The following is a 13,606-nucleotide window of genomic DNA, read 5'->3' on the forward strand; positions in this document are numbered from 1 at the left end:
CACTTTAAATTGTACACATTAATCTTGGTGGTAACATTTCAATACTGCTAGTGTTTAGTGCCAGTAGAAATTACAATAACCCAGTTTCTTAAATCAGTGTTTTACTGGCATGGATTGTATTTACAAACCTGTGGTTATACACAGATGCAGAAGCAAGAAAAATGTGTAAGGAAAAGAAAATACCAAACCCCACATGTCATGACATGTGGTGAACCAGTACTGAAATGACTGAATACCTTTAGGTCATAAGAGCAGTTTCGAACCTTGTGGAATGTTGTTTAATAACTCATCCACTTACAGGACAAAATATCTGAAGAGGATATTAGTTAAACAGCAAAGGAATGCATATCACAAACGCATATTTTGAGATTGAGTTATAGGTTCTTTCTACACTCAAAATCCTTGTATTGCTATTTTTAAACACTTTTTTTTTTCCTGATTGTTTTATAAATGTATCTACCACCTGGATATTTAAATACTACACGTTTTAGAAGAATGACGAATCATACCCAAATCTTATTTTTACCAGACTTTCCTTAGACATGATACCAAGGTTGCACAATTAAGTACTTCCCTATGCATCCTGATATGTAAAGGTGGTAATGAATATACTATTTAGCAGGATGCCTGTTGAATCAAAATCGTACATCGCAAACTGCAGTCTTGCACATTCTTTGATGTTCCGTTGACTGTTGTTGCATTGGGCTAATCCATGTTCTCTTTTTTTTTTTTCATGAAATGTGCAGTTATATACAAACAATAATACATTACAATTTCAATAACAATCAAAACATTCATCATTTCTGTCACTTAGAGTTTAACCTCATGTTGTCCTGATGTAGGAGTCCAGGTTGTAAACCTTATGACAGTAAACAGTCCTGCTGCCCATTTCATCAGAATGGGAGATGATGGCAGACTGTTTCTTATTTAACCAAGCACACTGTCATTGAAGGCCAGACACACCACAGCCTTCTGATGCCCACTGTACTCACGCTTGATTTCCCCAGTCTCTACACACCACAGACGTGCCAAGTTATCTGAAGAGGCTGAAAATCAATGCAGAAGAAGTATAGAATGAGCTGTAAGCCTTTACAAATTTTAGTGAAGACAAGCAAAATATTTTTTTCTTGTAAAGAACATGCATGTGTATGTCAGGATACCAAGAGACAGATGTACTTAGAGTGGGTGCATAACACCTTAAAATGTAAGGTGTTTTTATTAAAGCGTAAATAGAGCTTGTAACAGGCATTGCTTGCAATAATTTATTTGTGTAACATCTGCTTTATGTTAAAAATGATCCTTCTACAGAAGATGACTGCATTTTTTTAAAGACTGTCAAAATACCCCAAAAATATTAAGTCCCTTGGAGCTTAATTGCAAAAGACCTTACTGCTAAAGACAAACTATTACTAGGCCAAATTTTACAGAAATATCTGATTACTCTGGAATTTGCCTTGTCCTGGAATCAAAACTACCTGACTGGCTCATGTCACATTATTTAACAAAGAGAGAAACTCTGACTTATTTCCCTGATAACAGAACAAATACCTAACTACAGCTGCAAAGTAAGTGTTCTTAATTAGGGAAAAGGAAGAACACAGGGATGGAACAGTTTTACAAGGGAAAGTTTCCATATTAGATCTTCAGTATCCCTACTACATGCTCACCTGTGACAATGTACTGCGAGTCTCCAGAGAAAGCACAATCCCACATCCAGCCACGAGACGTCTCTCCAGGGTTGTTGCTCTTAATGCTCAGCTCTGTCATCAGTGAGAAGTTTGAAGTCCTCCAGATCTTACATGTCTGGTCTGCAGAGCAGGTAGCCAGCAATCTACATAAAATTAAAAAAAGATAAAAGGACGAGTGGAAAAAAAAACTACACAATTCTTTAAAAGAATTTCTTTAAATAATTCACGATGTACTTACGTGGAGTCAGGACTAAATTTACACCGCAAAGAGTAACGTTTGTGAGCAGGGATTTTGGTTTTGGGAATAAGCTGCGTCACCTCATCACCGATTCCTCCAGCCAAATTCCACACGTAACAGTTGCCCTGTGCGGCAACAGCAAATATTAAAACAAACAAAAAATTATTTGTAGTATTTAATACATAACTACTGTAGCAAGAAAAGAACAATCATGACAGAGAAAGTGGAATGTGGATACTAACAGAGCTATTGACTGCAGCCATGTAGCTAGCATCGGGGTCAATGTGCACTGAGTTGACCGACACCTCTGGCTCTGGGATGAGCTGTTCATTGTGGTCTGTTTTAAGATCCCAGATGTGGATCACACCACTTTGGTCTCCAACAAACAATTCAGCCTACAAAAAAAAAAGGCCCACATCAAATAAATTCTAATGTAACAATCCAAGAGCTCCATCACAGCCTTCAGTTTTATTTTATTAACACAAATATGAAGCACAAATCTTACTTGGTTGGGATGAAGGCACACACAGTTAATGGGTGCGTTGACCTGGAAGATTCTTTGACACTGTAAATTTCTTGACCTGAATGAAAACAAAACAACAACATAATAAAAACAAACATTTCAAACAGCGTTCTTATCTAAACCAGTGGTAGCTGTTTATCACCTTAGATCCCAGATGCGTGCCATACAGTCTTCTCCTCCAGTGTACATCCATCTGCCATCCTCATGGAAGCCGACTGATGTGATGTTTTTGCTAACGCCATCGTAATTGATTACAGGATTTGGATTGTTTGAGTTGAGGTCATACATGCGTATGTGCTGATAACCTGTAAAAACAGAGCTTGACAGTAATAAAACCCATTGCACAAAGTTCACTTTTTATTGCTTGCAATGGATTGTAACTCACCAGCTGCAGCAATCATGCTCCTGTCAGGTGTAACTTCTAGTGAATTCACCTGCTGGTGTTGGAGTTAAGCAATCATTGGGACAACATAATAATCTCAAATTTTCACTTGGGCATCAATTAAGTATATCCATCCACCTATCTATCTATCTATCTATCTATCTATCTATCTATCTATCTATCTATCTATCTATCAGTTGTGGCGTAAGCAAGTGGTCATTTACGTTCAGTCATGCAAAAGTCGAGTTTTAAAAGTAAAATATCGTGTGTGAAGGGCGGCGTAGTGGTTAGCACTGTCGCCTCATAGCAAGAAGGTTCTGGGTTCGAGCCCAGCGGCTGATGAGGGCCTTTCTGTGCAGAGTTTGCATGTTCTCCCCGTGTCCGCATGGGTTTCCTCCGGGTGCTCCGGTTTCCCCCCCAGTCCAAAGACATGCAGGTTAGGCTAATTGGTGGCTCTGAATTAACCGTAGGTGTGAATGTGAGTGTGAATGGTTGTCTGTGTGTCAGCCCTGTGATGACCTGGCGACTTGTCCAGGGTGTACCCCGCCTCTCGCCCATAGTCAGCTGGGATAGGCTCCAGCTTGCCTGTGACCCTGTAGGACAGGATAAGCGGCTACAGATAATGGATGGATGGATAGATGGATGGATGGATGGAAATATTGTGTGCGTGTGTCCCAGCATTAGACTTAGACAAAACTTTATTTATCCCCGAAGGGCAATTAGAAAGGCGAAGAGCGGTACATTAAAAGAGCAAGAAAATAAAATCACAAAAAGAATAAAATCACAAAAATGGGTGGAGAAAAAACAAACAAACAAAAAAACCAGTGTATTATGTACAATACAGTGGTGCTTGAAAGTTTGTGAACCCTTTAGAATTTTCTATATTTCTGCATAAATATGACCTAAAACATCATCGGAATTTCACACAAGTCCTAAAAGTAGAGAAAGAGAACCCAGTTAAACAAATGAGACAGAAATATTATACTTGCTCATTTATTTATTGAAGAAAATGATCCAATATTACATATCTGTGAGTGGCAAAAGTATGTGAACCTTTGCTTTCAGTATCTGGTGTGACCCCCTTGTGCAGCGATAACTGCAACTAAATGTTTGCGGTAACTGTTGATCAGTCCTGCACACCAGCTTGGAGGAATTTTAACCCATTCCTCCATACAGAACAGCTTCAACTCTGGGATGTTGGTGGGTTTCCTCACATGAACTACTCACTTCAGGTCCTTCCATAACATTTTGATTGGATTAAAGTCAAAACTTTGACTTGGCCATTCCAAAACATTAACTTTATTCTTGTTTAACCATTCTTTGGTAGAACGACTTGTGTGCTTAGGGCTGTTGTCTTGCTGCATGGCCCACCTTCTCTTGAGATTCAGTTCATGGACAGATGTCCTGACATTTTCCTTTAGAATTCGCTGGTATAATTCAGAATTCATTGTTCAATCAATGATGGCAAGCCGTCCTGGCCCAGATGCAGCAAAACAGGCCCAAACCATGATACTACCACCACCATGTTTCACAGATGGGATAAGGTTCTTATGCTGGAATGCAGTGTTTTCCTTTCTCCAAACATAACACTTCTCATTTAAACCAAAAAGTTCTATTTTGGTCTCATCCGTCCACAAAACATTTGTCCAATAGCCTTCTGGCTTGTCCACATGATCTTTAGCAGACTGTAGACAAGCAGCAATGTTCTTTTTGGAGAGCAGTGGCTTTCTCCTTGCAGCCCTGCCATGCACACCATTGTTGTTCAGTGTTTTCCTGATGGTGGACTCATGAACATTAACATTAGCCAATGTGAGAGAGGCCTTCAGTTGCTTAGAAGTTACCCTGGGTTCCTTTGTGACCTCGCCGACTATTACACGCCTTGCTCTTGGAGTGATCTTTGTTGGTCGCCCACTCCTGGGGAGGGTAACAATGGTCTTGAGTTTCCTCCATTTGTACACAGTCTGTCTGTCTGTGGATTGGTGGAGTCCAAACTCTTTAGAGATGGTTTTGTAATGTTTTCCAGCCTGATGAGCATCAGCAACACTTTTTCTGAGGTCCTCAGAAATCTCCTTTGTTCGTGCCATGATACACTTCCACAAACATGTGTTGTGAAGATCAGACTTTGATAGATCCCTGTTCTTTAAATAAAACAGGGTGCCCACTCACACCTGATTGTCATCCCATTGATTGAAAACACCTGACTCTAATTTCACCTTCAAATTAACTGCTAATCCTAGAGGTTCACATACTTTTGCCACTCACAGATATGTAATATTGGATCATTTTCCTCAATAAATAAATGACCAAGTATAATAGTTTTGTCTCATTTGTTTAACTGGGTTCTCTTTATCTACCTTTAGGACTTGTGTGAAAATCCGATGATGTTTTAGGTCATATTTATGCAGAAATATAGAAAATTCTAAAGGGTTCACAAACTTTCAAGCACCACTGTATACAATGGCAGGCCTGTTGCCAGTAACAAAGTAAAAGAAAAAAATAAATAAATTTAAAAAAGGCAGCAGATAAAATATGGCAAATAAAAAAAATGACGCGTGGATAAAATTAAAATGACAATATGATTAGAGTGACATTGTAGTTAAAGTGACAAGGTGATATTGTAATATTGCACATCAGGACATGTGATATTGCACTAGAGTACTGTACAGAAGACTTAAGTTATTGTAACTGTCTTAGGCTTCTTAGAGTTCAGGAGGAGAATAACACTTGGAACAAAGGTTGCTCTCCTCCTCTGGGTCTTACAGGCCGGACAGCGGAACCTGCGACCAGATGGCAGCTGCTCAAATGCCGGGAACAAAGCATGAGTCGAGTCCTTAAGAATTCGACGAGCCAGGCCGCTCGCCTGCTGCTCGTACACAGTATTCAGGTGGCGAGCAGGAAGTCCAATAATCTTAGAACACACCTTGACAATATTATGCAGGCGGTTCCTATCCTGTACAGTAATGGAGTAAGGAGAGGATATTTTCCAGCTGAAAGGATACAGAGTCCTGGTGCTGTACTGTTCTGGTGCAGATCCCACTGTGTGCTTGCCAGAACCGCACTGTGTGGTCATACCCAGCCGTGGCCAGGATCACTGGGTCACTCCCGACTGTGCCTTGGTTTACATTCATGGTTAACTCTGTAGTAATTACACACCGGTTATCAACTGCAGAAAGCTACAGTATAAACAGTGCATAAGCAATAAACAGTGCGCTTCTGTGTGACAACTATAACACTGCGTGATACCTGGAGCAGTTTAGTGATTTATTGCCTCGGAAAAAAACAAGTTTTTCTCAACAGCTGTTAGCATACACCAAAGAAAAATCACCACCACCAAGTAACTAACAACACGATGATCGTCCTCTATTGAAGGACCGACAGGTTCCCGGAAAACATCACACGGAAACATAAATATTTTACCTGTGAGTAGATGCACGATTAATTCCGAGCTGAATAAAGGAATAATACAATAATATTAAAAGACACCGTCAGTTAAACATTCTTTATTGACAAAAAAAAAACAAGTCCGTGCTCATCCGAACACATTCCCACTGAAACACAGAAAACATTCAATAGTTCCGGCTTACAGAAAGGACCCCAGAGCAACTTCTGAAAGCAAATGAAATATATATATATATATATATATATATATATATATATATATATATATATATATATATATATATATATATGGTTTATTTCAGAACATTTAATACACAAACACAAATAACCAAACCAAGCAATTTTCCAAGTCAAGAACATTTGTTTCAGATCGAATATTAACCTTGCTTGACTTATTTATCTAACACTGTTTGATCTCATGTGTGTATAATAACTGGTGAGCCCACTAGTATTCAGCTGGTCAAGGCAGACATGCTGTGCTTCACTTCCACTGGATCGGCAAGGGTACAAGACAGGATGCTTGTCCTCATGCCAGTTCTGCTTTTTGCTGATGTTAACACCTGGTTAGAGAGAGAATGTCAGATTGGAAACCCCTGTGATTTTTCAGAAGGATCACAGTGCATAAGTATATGAAGCAAAGTGTAAATTTTGTTTCATTAAGTGTAGAATTCTCCTGACACAACAGTATCTAATGGTGATCATGATATGTAGATGGGATGATAAAAGTCATAACATTGGTAAAAATGGGATTTCAAAACAAGGAAGATTGTTGAACCTTTACATAAATTTTGCATCTTTCCAACAGAAACCTCCACTTCATGGTTGTCCGGTTTGACTCTGGGAGACACACAAATTCCTTGGACTGAAAGAGAAGCAAAGTTTGCATTTCTAAACAGAGCTCTTCTCAGCAAGAGCATGACATTTCCAAACAGAAAACAGAAAACAAAAATTTATAAAAGTAAAAAAATAAGATCAAGAACTGTAGCAATAAACATGTTCTTTACAATCTTGTAGCTGATGCGGATGTTAGATTTAACTCATCTCATCTCATTATCTCTAGCTGCTTTATTCTGTTCTACAGGGTCGCAGGCAAGCTGGAGCCTATCCCAGCTGACTACGGGCGAAAGGCGGGGCACACCCTGGACAAGTCGCCAGGTCATCACAGGGCTGACACATAGAGTTAACCATTCACACTCACATTCACACCTACGGTCAATTTAGAGCCACCAGTTAACCTAACCTGCATGTCTTTGGACTGTGGGGGAAACCGGAGCACCCGGAGGAAACCCACGCGGACACGGGGAGAACATGCAAACTCCACACAGAAAGGCCCTCGCCGGCCACGGGGCTCGAACCCAGACCTTCTTGCTGTGAGGCGACAGCGCTAACCACTACACCACCGTGCCGCCCCTAGATTTAACTCGTTGATTTTTTTTTTCTTCTATACAAACTGCTATATTTTGTGGTTACAGAAACTGAAATACTGAAGTTGTGTACAAAAATATGTGTAGACAAACATGCATACAAGTGCATTAGGTATGTACCAGTGTACAGAATTGTTCTAAAAATGTATAGCCATTACAAATATACCGATATAATGTTTATCTACCTCATGTCCAGTCTGTCCATCCAGTGTTTTTAATTTGATTTATTAGGGGTACACAGTGTACCCTAGGTATTGGACTCAAAGATCTGTCATGCAGATGAAGTAGTTTATTTGAATAAAAAAGAAGATTTAGTTGTGTGTACTCACAGTACAGCCCAGTGTTTTCTCAGCGACTGTGCCTGACAGGTTGCAGCCCTGCAGAGTTCCTGTATGATCACTGATATCCACCAGCAGATCAAAGGCTGCAGTGACTTCACCTGCTTCTCCTTGTTTTGGACAAGCTGTGTTAGTGCAGACCTCAATCTCCTCACAGACACGAAATTTGCATCTGTCACTATAAAATTAAGAATTAGTTCAACCATACTGAGAAAACTCATGTCATTAAACTGAGTGCATTAACTTCCAAGGATTTCTGACTTACCACCTGCTGCGAATGACTTTAGTAATGCAGGAATCCAATCCTAAAGTTGTGATGAACCCATAGATCACACCGTAAAAGGCATCAGACCTTTTTTGGGCTCTGGCTTTAACTTGACTGACTGTCAGTACATCACTAATGGAATCCACTGAGAAATAAATGGGAAAGACAGATTTAGTATCAACCTGTCATCATCATATAAACCTTTATATATGCACATACAGCTAAGAAGAAAATATGTTTTATGCTTACAGGGAACATTAACATTCACTTCTATATCTGGCTCATCCAGCTGTTCACTTTCTGACAATTCTTTGGCATAACTGAAGAGCTGGTTGGCTTCTAATGTATCTATATATATATATATATAAAAAGGAGTTTTTAGACAAAGAGTAACCTTGTTTTCACTTAAAAGTATACTAAATAATAATTATATTTTAACGAGACACTACAACTTACCAGGGTTCATAGTAATGATTGTTTTTGAAGTAGCTGTTGCCACCATACAGTTACGAAAAGTATCAAAGCTGATGCGAGCATCCACTATAAAGAGCACTACAAGTGTAAAAATAAATAAATAGATAGATAAATACATATATATATATATATATATATATATATATATATATATATATATATATATATTTTTTTTTTTTTTTACATGTACATTAGTCATTTATGACTAATTCCTGATTCCAAAAAATTTGGGACGCTGTGTAAAATATAAATAAAAACCGAATGCAATGATTTGAAAATCCTTTTTGACCTCTATTCAATTGAATACAATACAAAGACAAGGTTTTTAAATATTCAAACTGATACATTTTTTTGCATTTTTTGCAAATATACATTCATTCTGAATTTGAAGCCTGCAGCACGTTCCAAAACAGTTGGGGGGGGGGGGGGGGGGGGGGGATAAAATACTGGGAAAATTGTGGAATGCTCAAAAAACCACCCACCTGTTTGGAACATTCTACAGATAAACAGGTTAACTGGTAATTGGAAAGGCTCAGTCGTTCACAAGTAAGGATGGGGTGAGATTTGCAAATCATTACATTCTATTTTTATTTATATTTTACACAGTATCCCAACTTGTTTCAAATCAGAGTGGTATGTTTCTTTTTTGTTTATTACTCTACCTGTCTCACGTGGTGGCAGGGTCTGCGCAAACTGAATTGTTTCTCGATCCCAGCTATGAAGGACAATATTTTTAACAATAAATATTATAATGATGCTAATGCCAATTTGGGAATATATAAACATACCATATGAAAGGGAAGGATGTCAAAGTTTCATCAAACAGTTTAATCTCCAGCTTCTGCCCTTTTCGCCCATTTGAAGTAGTGAAGTACTTTGGCTCTCCAATCTTTGGGGCACACATTGTCATACAAAAAAAATTATTTTGCCAAAACTACGTTTTAATGTTTCAATGCAAGGACATCGCACAGTTTCATACCGATCGCACAGCAGCTAGAATATTAATGAAATTCCCATCTAGGCTTTGTCCATTTGCAGTAATGTCTCCCAATGAGTAGAAATCCCCCGAGTCCTTCACTGGTATGTGGAACAGAGAAAGAAGTTGGCTCTCTGTGTCTAAATCTGTACACATTCTTATGGCTGAGTGAGCTTCTGTCACCAACAATCTATAAAGGCTGAGGACAATGAAAAGTTTAATACATCAAAAAAGAAATATTAAGAATAAGCAATTTCAGAGCACCACTCAATATCTTATAAAAAGTTTCTCATTTACCTTGGAGTTGAAGGACAGAATCGGTCTTCTTTCTCTGGATCTTTAGTAGCAACAAGAGGATTTTCAATGACAACTGAAAAAGAAGCTAAACAGTTAAGTCTAAATCACATGGTGGTTGAAATATGCAGGACTGGGTAGGTAGAAATATGTTATAATTTAGTACTTACCACAGTCTCCTATTTTGATATGGCTGGAAAGCCCTTGAATGTATTCTTCAGTGCCCCATGAAGATACATTAATGAAGTGGTCTGGTGAGTCTTTAATTGTGAAGCTGAAAGTGAATCGCTCTGAACCAACATCTAGAATTAATCAGAATTACATTATTCCATCCATCCATTATCTGTAGCCGCTTATCCTGTTCTACAGGTTCGCAGGCAAGCTGGGGCCAATCCCATCTGACTATGGGCGAGCGGCGGGGTACACCCTGGACAAGTTGCCAGGTTATTGCAGGGCTGACACAGAGACAAAAAAACATTCACACTCACACCTACGGTCAATTTAGAGCCACCAATTAACCTAACCTGCATGTCTTTGGACTGTGGGGGAAACCGGAGCACCTGGAGGAAACCCACGCGGACATGGGGAGAACATGCAAACTCCACACAGAAAGGCCCTCGTCAGCCACTGGGCTCGAACCCAGGACCTTCTTGCTGTGAGGCGACAGCGCTAACCACTACACCACCGTGCTGCCAATAATAATAATAGTAGAAGAAGAAGGGGACTTTAGGGGAAACCGAAGCACCTGGAGGAAACCCACGCAGACAACATGCAAACTCCACACAGAAAGGCCCTCGTTGGCCACTGGGCTCGAACCCAGGACCTTCATGCCGCCAATAATAATAATCTCATCTCATTATCTCTAGCCGCTTTATCCTGTTCTACAGGGTTGCAGGCAAGCTGGAGCCTATCCCAGCTGACTACGGGCGAAAGGCGGGGTACACCCTGGACAAGTCGCCAGGTCATCACAGGGCTGACACATAGACACAGACAACCATTCACACTCACATTCACACCTACGGTCAATTTAGAGTCACCAGTTAACCTAACCTGCATGTCTTTGGACTGTGGGGGAAACCGGAGCACCCGGAGGAAACCCACACAGACACGGGGAGAACATGCAAACTCCGCACAGAAAGGCCCTCGCCGGCCACGGGGCTCAAACCCGGACCTTCTTGCTGTGAGGCGACAGTGCTAACCACTACACCACCATGCTGCCCCATAATAATAATAATAGTAGAAGAACACTGAAATCAAAACAGATGTAAAGAGTGAAGAAGTAATTTGTGATAGCCAACTTTTCCTGTCAGGGAATCCTCTTGCATCAGTCTTTCCGATGATAATCCCGACCACATTCTGAAAGTAAGATGTACATATACATATATTTTTCTGTTTGTTAATAAATAAGCCAGTATATAATTTTGGTGAACATGAAAGGCCACTGTGTTTTATAAAGTTAGACAGTTATGCTAAATGTGTTAAAGCTGTGCTAACACATTTAGCATCCTAAACTAGTGAAGTCAGTTCTTCTAAACCAACTCAGTGCAAGTCAGTTTGCTAACTAACTAACTAACTAACTAACTAACTAACTAACTAACTAACTAACTAACTCTTTCTCAGTTAACTAACTAACTAACTAACTAACTAACTAACTAACTATTTTCAGTTAACTAACTCACTCTTTCTCAGTTAACTAACTCTCTCAGTTAACTAACTAACTAACTTTCTCAGTTAATTAACTAACTAACTAACTAACTATTTTTCAGTTAACTAACTTTTTCTCAGTTAACTAACTCACTCTTTCTCAGTTAACTAACTCTCTCAGTTAACTAACTAACTAACTAACTAACTAACTAACTAACTAACTAACTAACTAACTAACTAACTCTTTCTCAGCTAACTAACTAACTAACTAAACTCTTTCTCACCGGACGTGTGATATTCGGGCTCAGGTCAGATATTGAAACACTGCTGTGTGTAGAAGAATACTCCATCTTTCGACCTAAAGCTAAAATAATAATAATAATAATAATAATAATAATAATAATAATAACAGCTTTTCCTGAAATGAAGACGTTAAAAGTGTAAAATATTTTCTTAAGCTCTAAGTTCCTGGTGTTAAAATGAGAAAATTAGCACACTTTACATGTAAGGTAGATTATTAATCACATTGTTTTTACCAGGAATCCCTGAGACAGCCCTGTCCCTGCTAACTGCAGCTCTGACAGCCCTGTCCCTGCTAGCCCACTGCTAACTGCAGCTCAGGCAGCCCTGTCCCTGCTAACTGCAGCTCTGACAGCCCTGTCCCTGCTAACTGCAGCTCAGGCAGCCCTGTCCCCGCTAGCCCACTGCTAACTGCAGCTCAGGCAGCCCTGTCCCCGCTAGCCCACTGCTAACTGCAGCTCAGGCAGCCCTGTCCCCGCTAGCCCACTGCTAACTGCAGCTCAGGCAGCCCTGTCCCCGCTAGCCCACTGCTAACTGCAGCTCTGACAGCCCTGTCCCCGCTAGCCCACTGCTAACTGCAGCTCAGGCAGCCCTGTCCCCGCTAGCCCACTGCTAACTGCAGCTCAGGCAGCCCTGTTCCCGTTAGCCCACTGCTAACTGCAGCTCAGGCAGCCCTGTTCCCGTTAGCCCACTGCTAACTGCAGCTCAGGCAGCCCTGTTCCCGTTAGCCCACTGCTAACTGCAGCTCAGGCAGCCCTGTTCCCGTTAGCCCACTGCTAACTGCAGCTCAGGCAGCCCTGTTCCCGTTAGCCCACTGCTAACTGCAGCTCAGGCAGCCCTGTTCCCGTTAGCCCACTGCTAACTGCAGCTCAGGCAGCCCTGTTCCCGTTAGCCCACTGCTAACTGCAGCTCAGGCAGCCCTGTTCCCGTTAGCCCACTGCTAACTGCAGCTCAGGCAGCCCTGTTCCCGTTAGCCCACTGCTAACTGCAACTCTGAGGGAAACGGTGTCGAGCGCGCGCGTCACTGACGGCACCGTATGATCTCAGAAGTGTTGACGGGAAATGAGTGATCTGATGATGAGGTGCGCAGTGTGTCACATACACCAGCAAATTATATTATACCGTGTATTTAAAAAGACTTAAAAAAAAAAAACCCGACATTTTAAAACGTTTTATTGATGTAACGGGTCTTTGGGGCTTGTGTTTGCTCCGTCAGGCAGCGAGTTTCCTGCGCGAGACTCAGCAGTCCATGACACGCCATATATCAGCCACAGGGACACGTGACCATCACACACACTGTAGGTACAGGTCCATCCTGGGATCGAGATGCTGACCTCTTCTGCTCCTCGGACCTGCCTGATCCAGCCTGATGCCCTGTGTCTGGTTGGAGTCTCATCACATCACTCCTGTAGAGGATGGCCCCATATGGACAGTCGAAAGTCAGACTTGGAAGACACTCTGGACACTTATAGTAATGCTTTTATGGCTGAGGACTACAGTTGGCTTGCTAACTTTGGGACTGCGGTTGTCATGAACAATTTTGCACTCAAGTTTCCATTAATGAAGAGTTATAACATAAACAAAACTGACTTCATGTTAAAACTGTTAATGCTATAGTCATGTCTGTTGTTGTCCAGGTGAGGATGGGTTCCCTTTTGGGT

At 40.8% G+C, this 13,606-nt stretch overlaps 2 protein-coding genes across 7 annotated transcripts; both read right to left on the reverse strand.

Annotated features, from left to right (window-relative positions):
- Positions 1-84: 84 nt before the first annotated feature.
- mlst8 (MTOR associated protein, LST8 homolog (S. cerevisiae)) lies at positions 85-6,409 on the reverse strand. The gene is made up of 9 exons (XM_060939708.1): positions 6,249-6,409; positions 5,831-5,967; positions 2,835-2,886; positions 2,592-2,754; positions 2,432-2,507; positions 2,169-2,321; positions 1,927-2,051; positions 1,668-1,831; positions 85-1,046 (listed from the first exon to the last, which is right to left on the reverse strand). Exons 2-9 carry the CDS (start codon positions 5,957-5,959, stop codon positions 928-930), a joined length of 981 nt encoding a protein of 326 aa, XP_060795691.1. The 5' UTR covers positions 5,960-5,967; positions 6,249-6,409; the 3' UTR covers positions 85-927.
- Positions 6,410-6,527: 118 nt separating this feature from the next.
- On the reverse strand, positions 6,528-12,993 carry meiob (meiosis specific with OB-fold). 6 transcript variants are annotated; one of them, XM_060939712.1, is made up of 14 exons: positions 12,148-12,993; positions 11,930-12,009; positions 11,300-11,357; positions 10,172-10,303; positions 10,005-10,089; positions 9,711-9,906; positions 9,520-9,620; positions 9,394-9,446; positions 8,714-8,809; positions 8,507-8,605; positions 8,258-8,402; positions 7,984-8,170; positions 7,006-7,092; positions 6,528-6,790 (listed from the first exon to the last, which is right to left on the reverse strand). In XM_060939712.1, exons 2-14 carry the CDS (start codon positions 11,993-11,995, stop codon positions 6,683-6,685), a joined length of 1,413 nt encoding a protein of 470 aa, XP_060795695.1. In that variant the 5' UTR covers positions 11,996-12,009; positions 12,148-12,993; the 3' UTR covers positions 6,528-6,682. The 6 variants fall into 6 exon arrangements, with proteins under 6 accessions (XP_060795695.1, XP_060795696.1, XP_060795697.1 ...); XM_060939713.1 differs by having other exon boundaries at positions 12,182-12,992; XM_060939714.1 differs by having other exon boundaries at positions 7,012-7,092; positions 11,930-12,993.
- Between the last annotated feature and the right edge of the window lie 613 nt (positions 12,994-13,606).

The sequence above is a fragment of the Neoarius graeffei genome, chromosome 14, assembly GCF_027579695.1.
Source record: "Neoarius graeffei isolate fNeoGra1 chromosome 14, fNeoGra1.pri, whole genome shotgun sequence".
In the NCBI taxonomy this organism is placed as follows: Eukaryota; Metazoa; Chordata; class Actinopteri; order Siluriformes; family Ariidae; genus Neoarius; species Neoarius graeffei.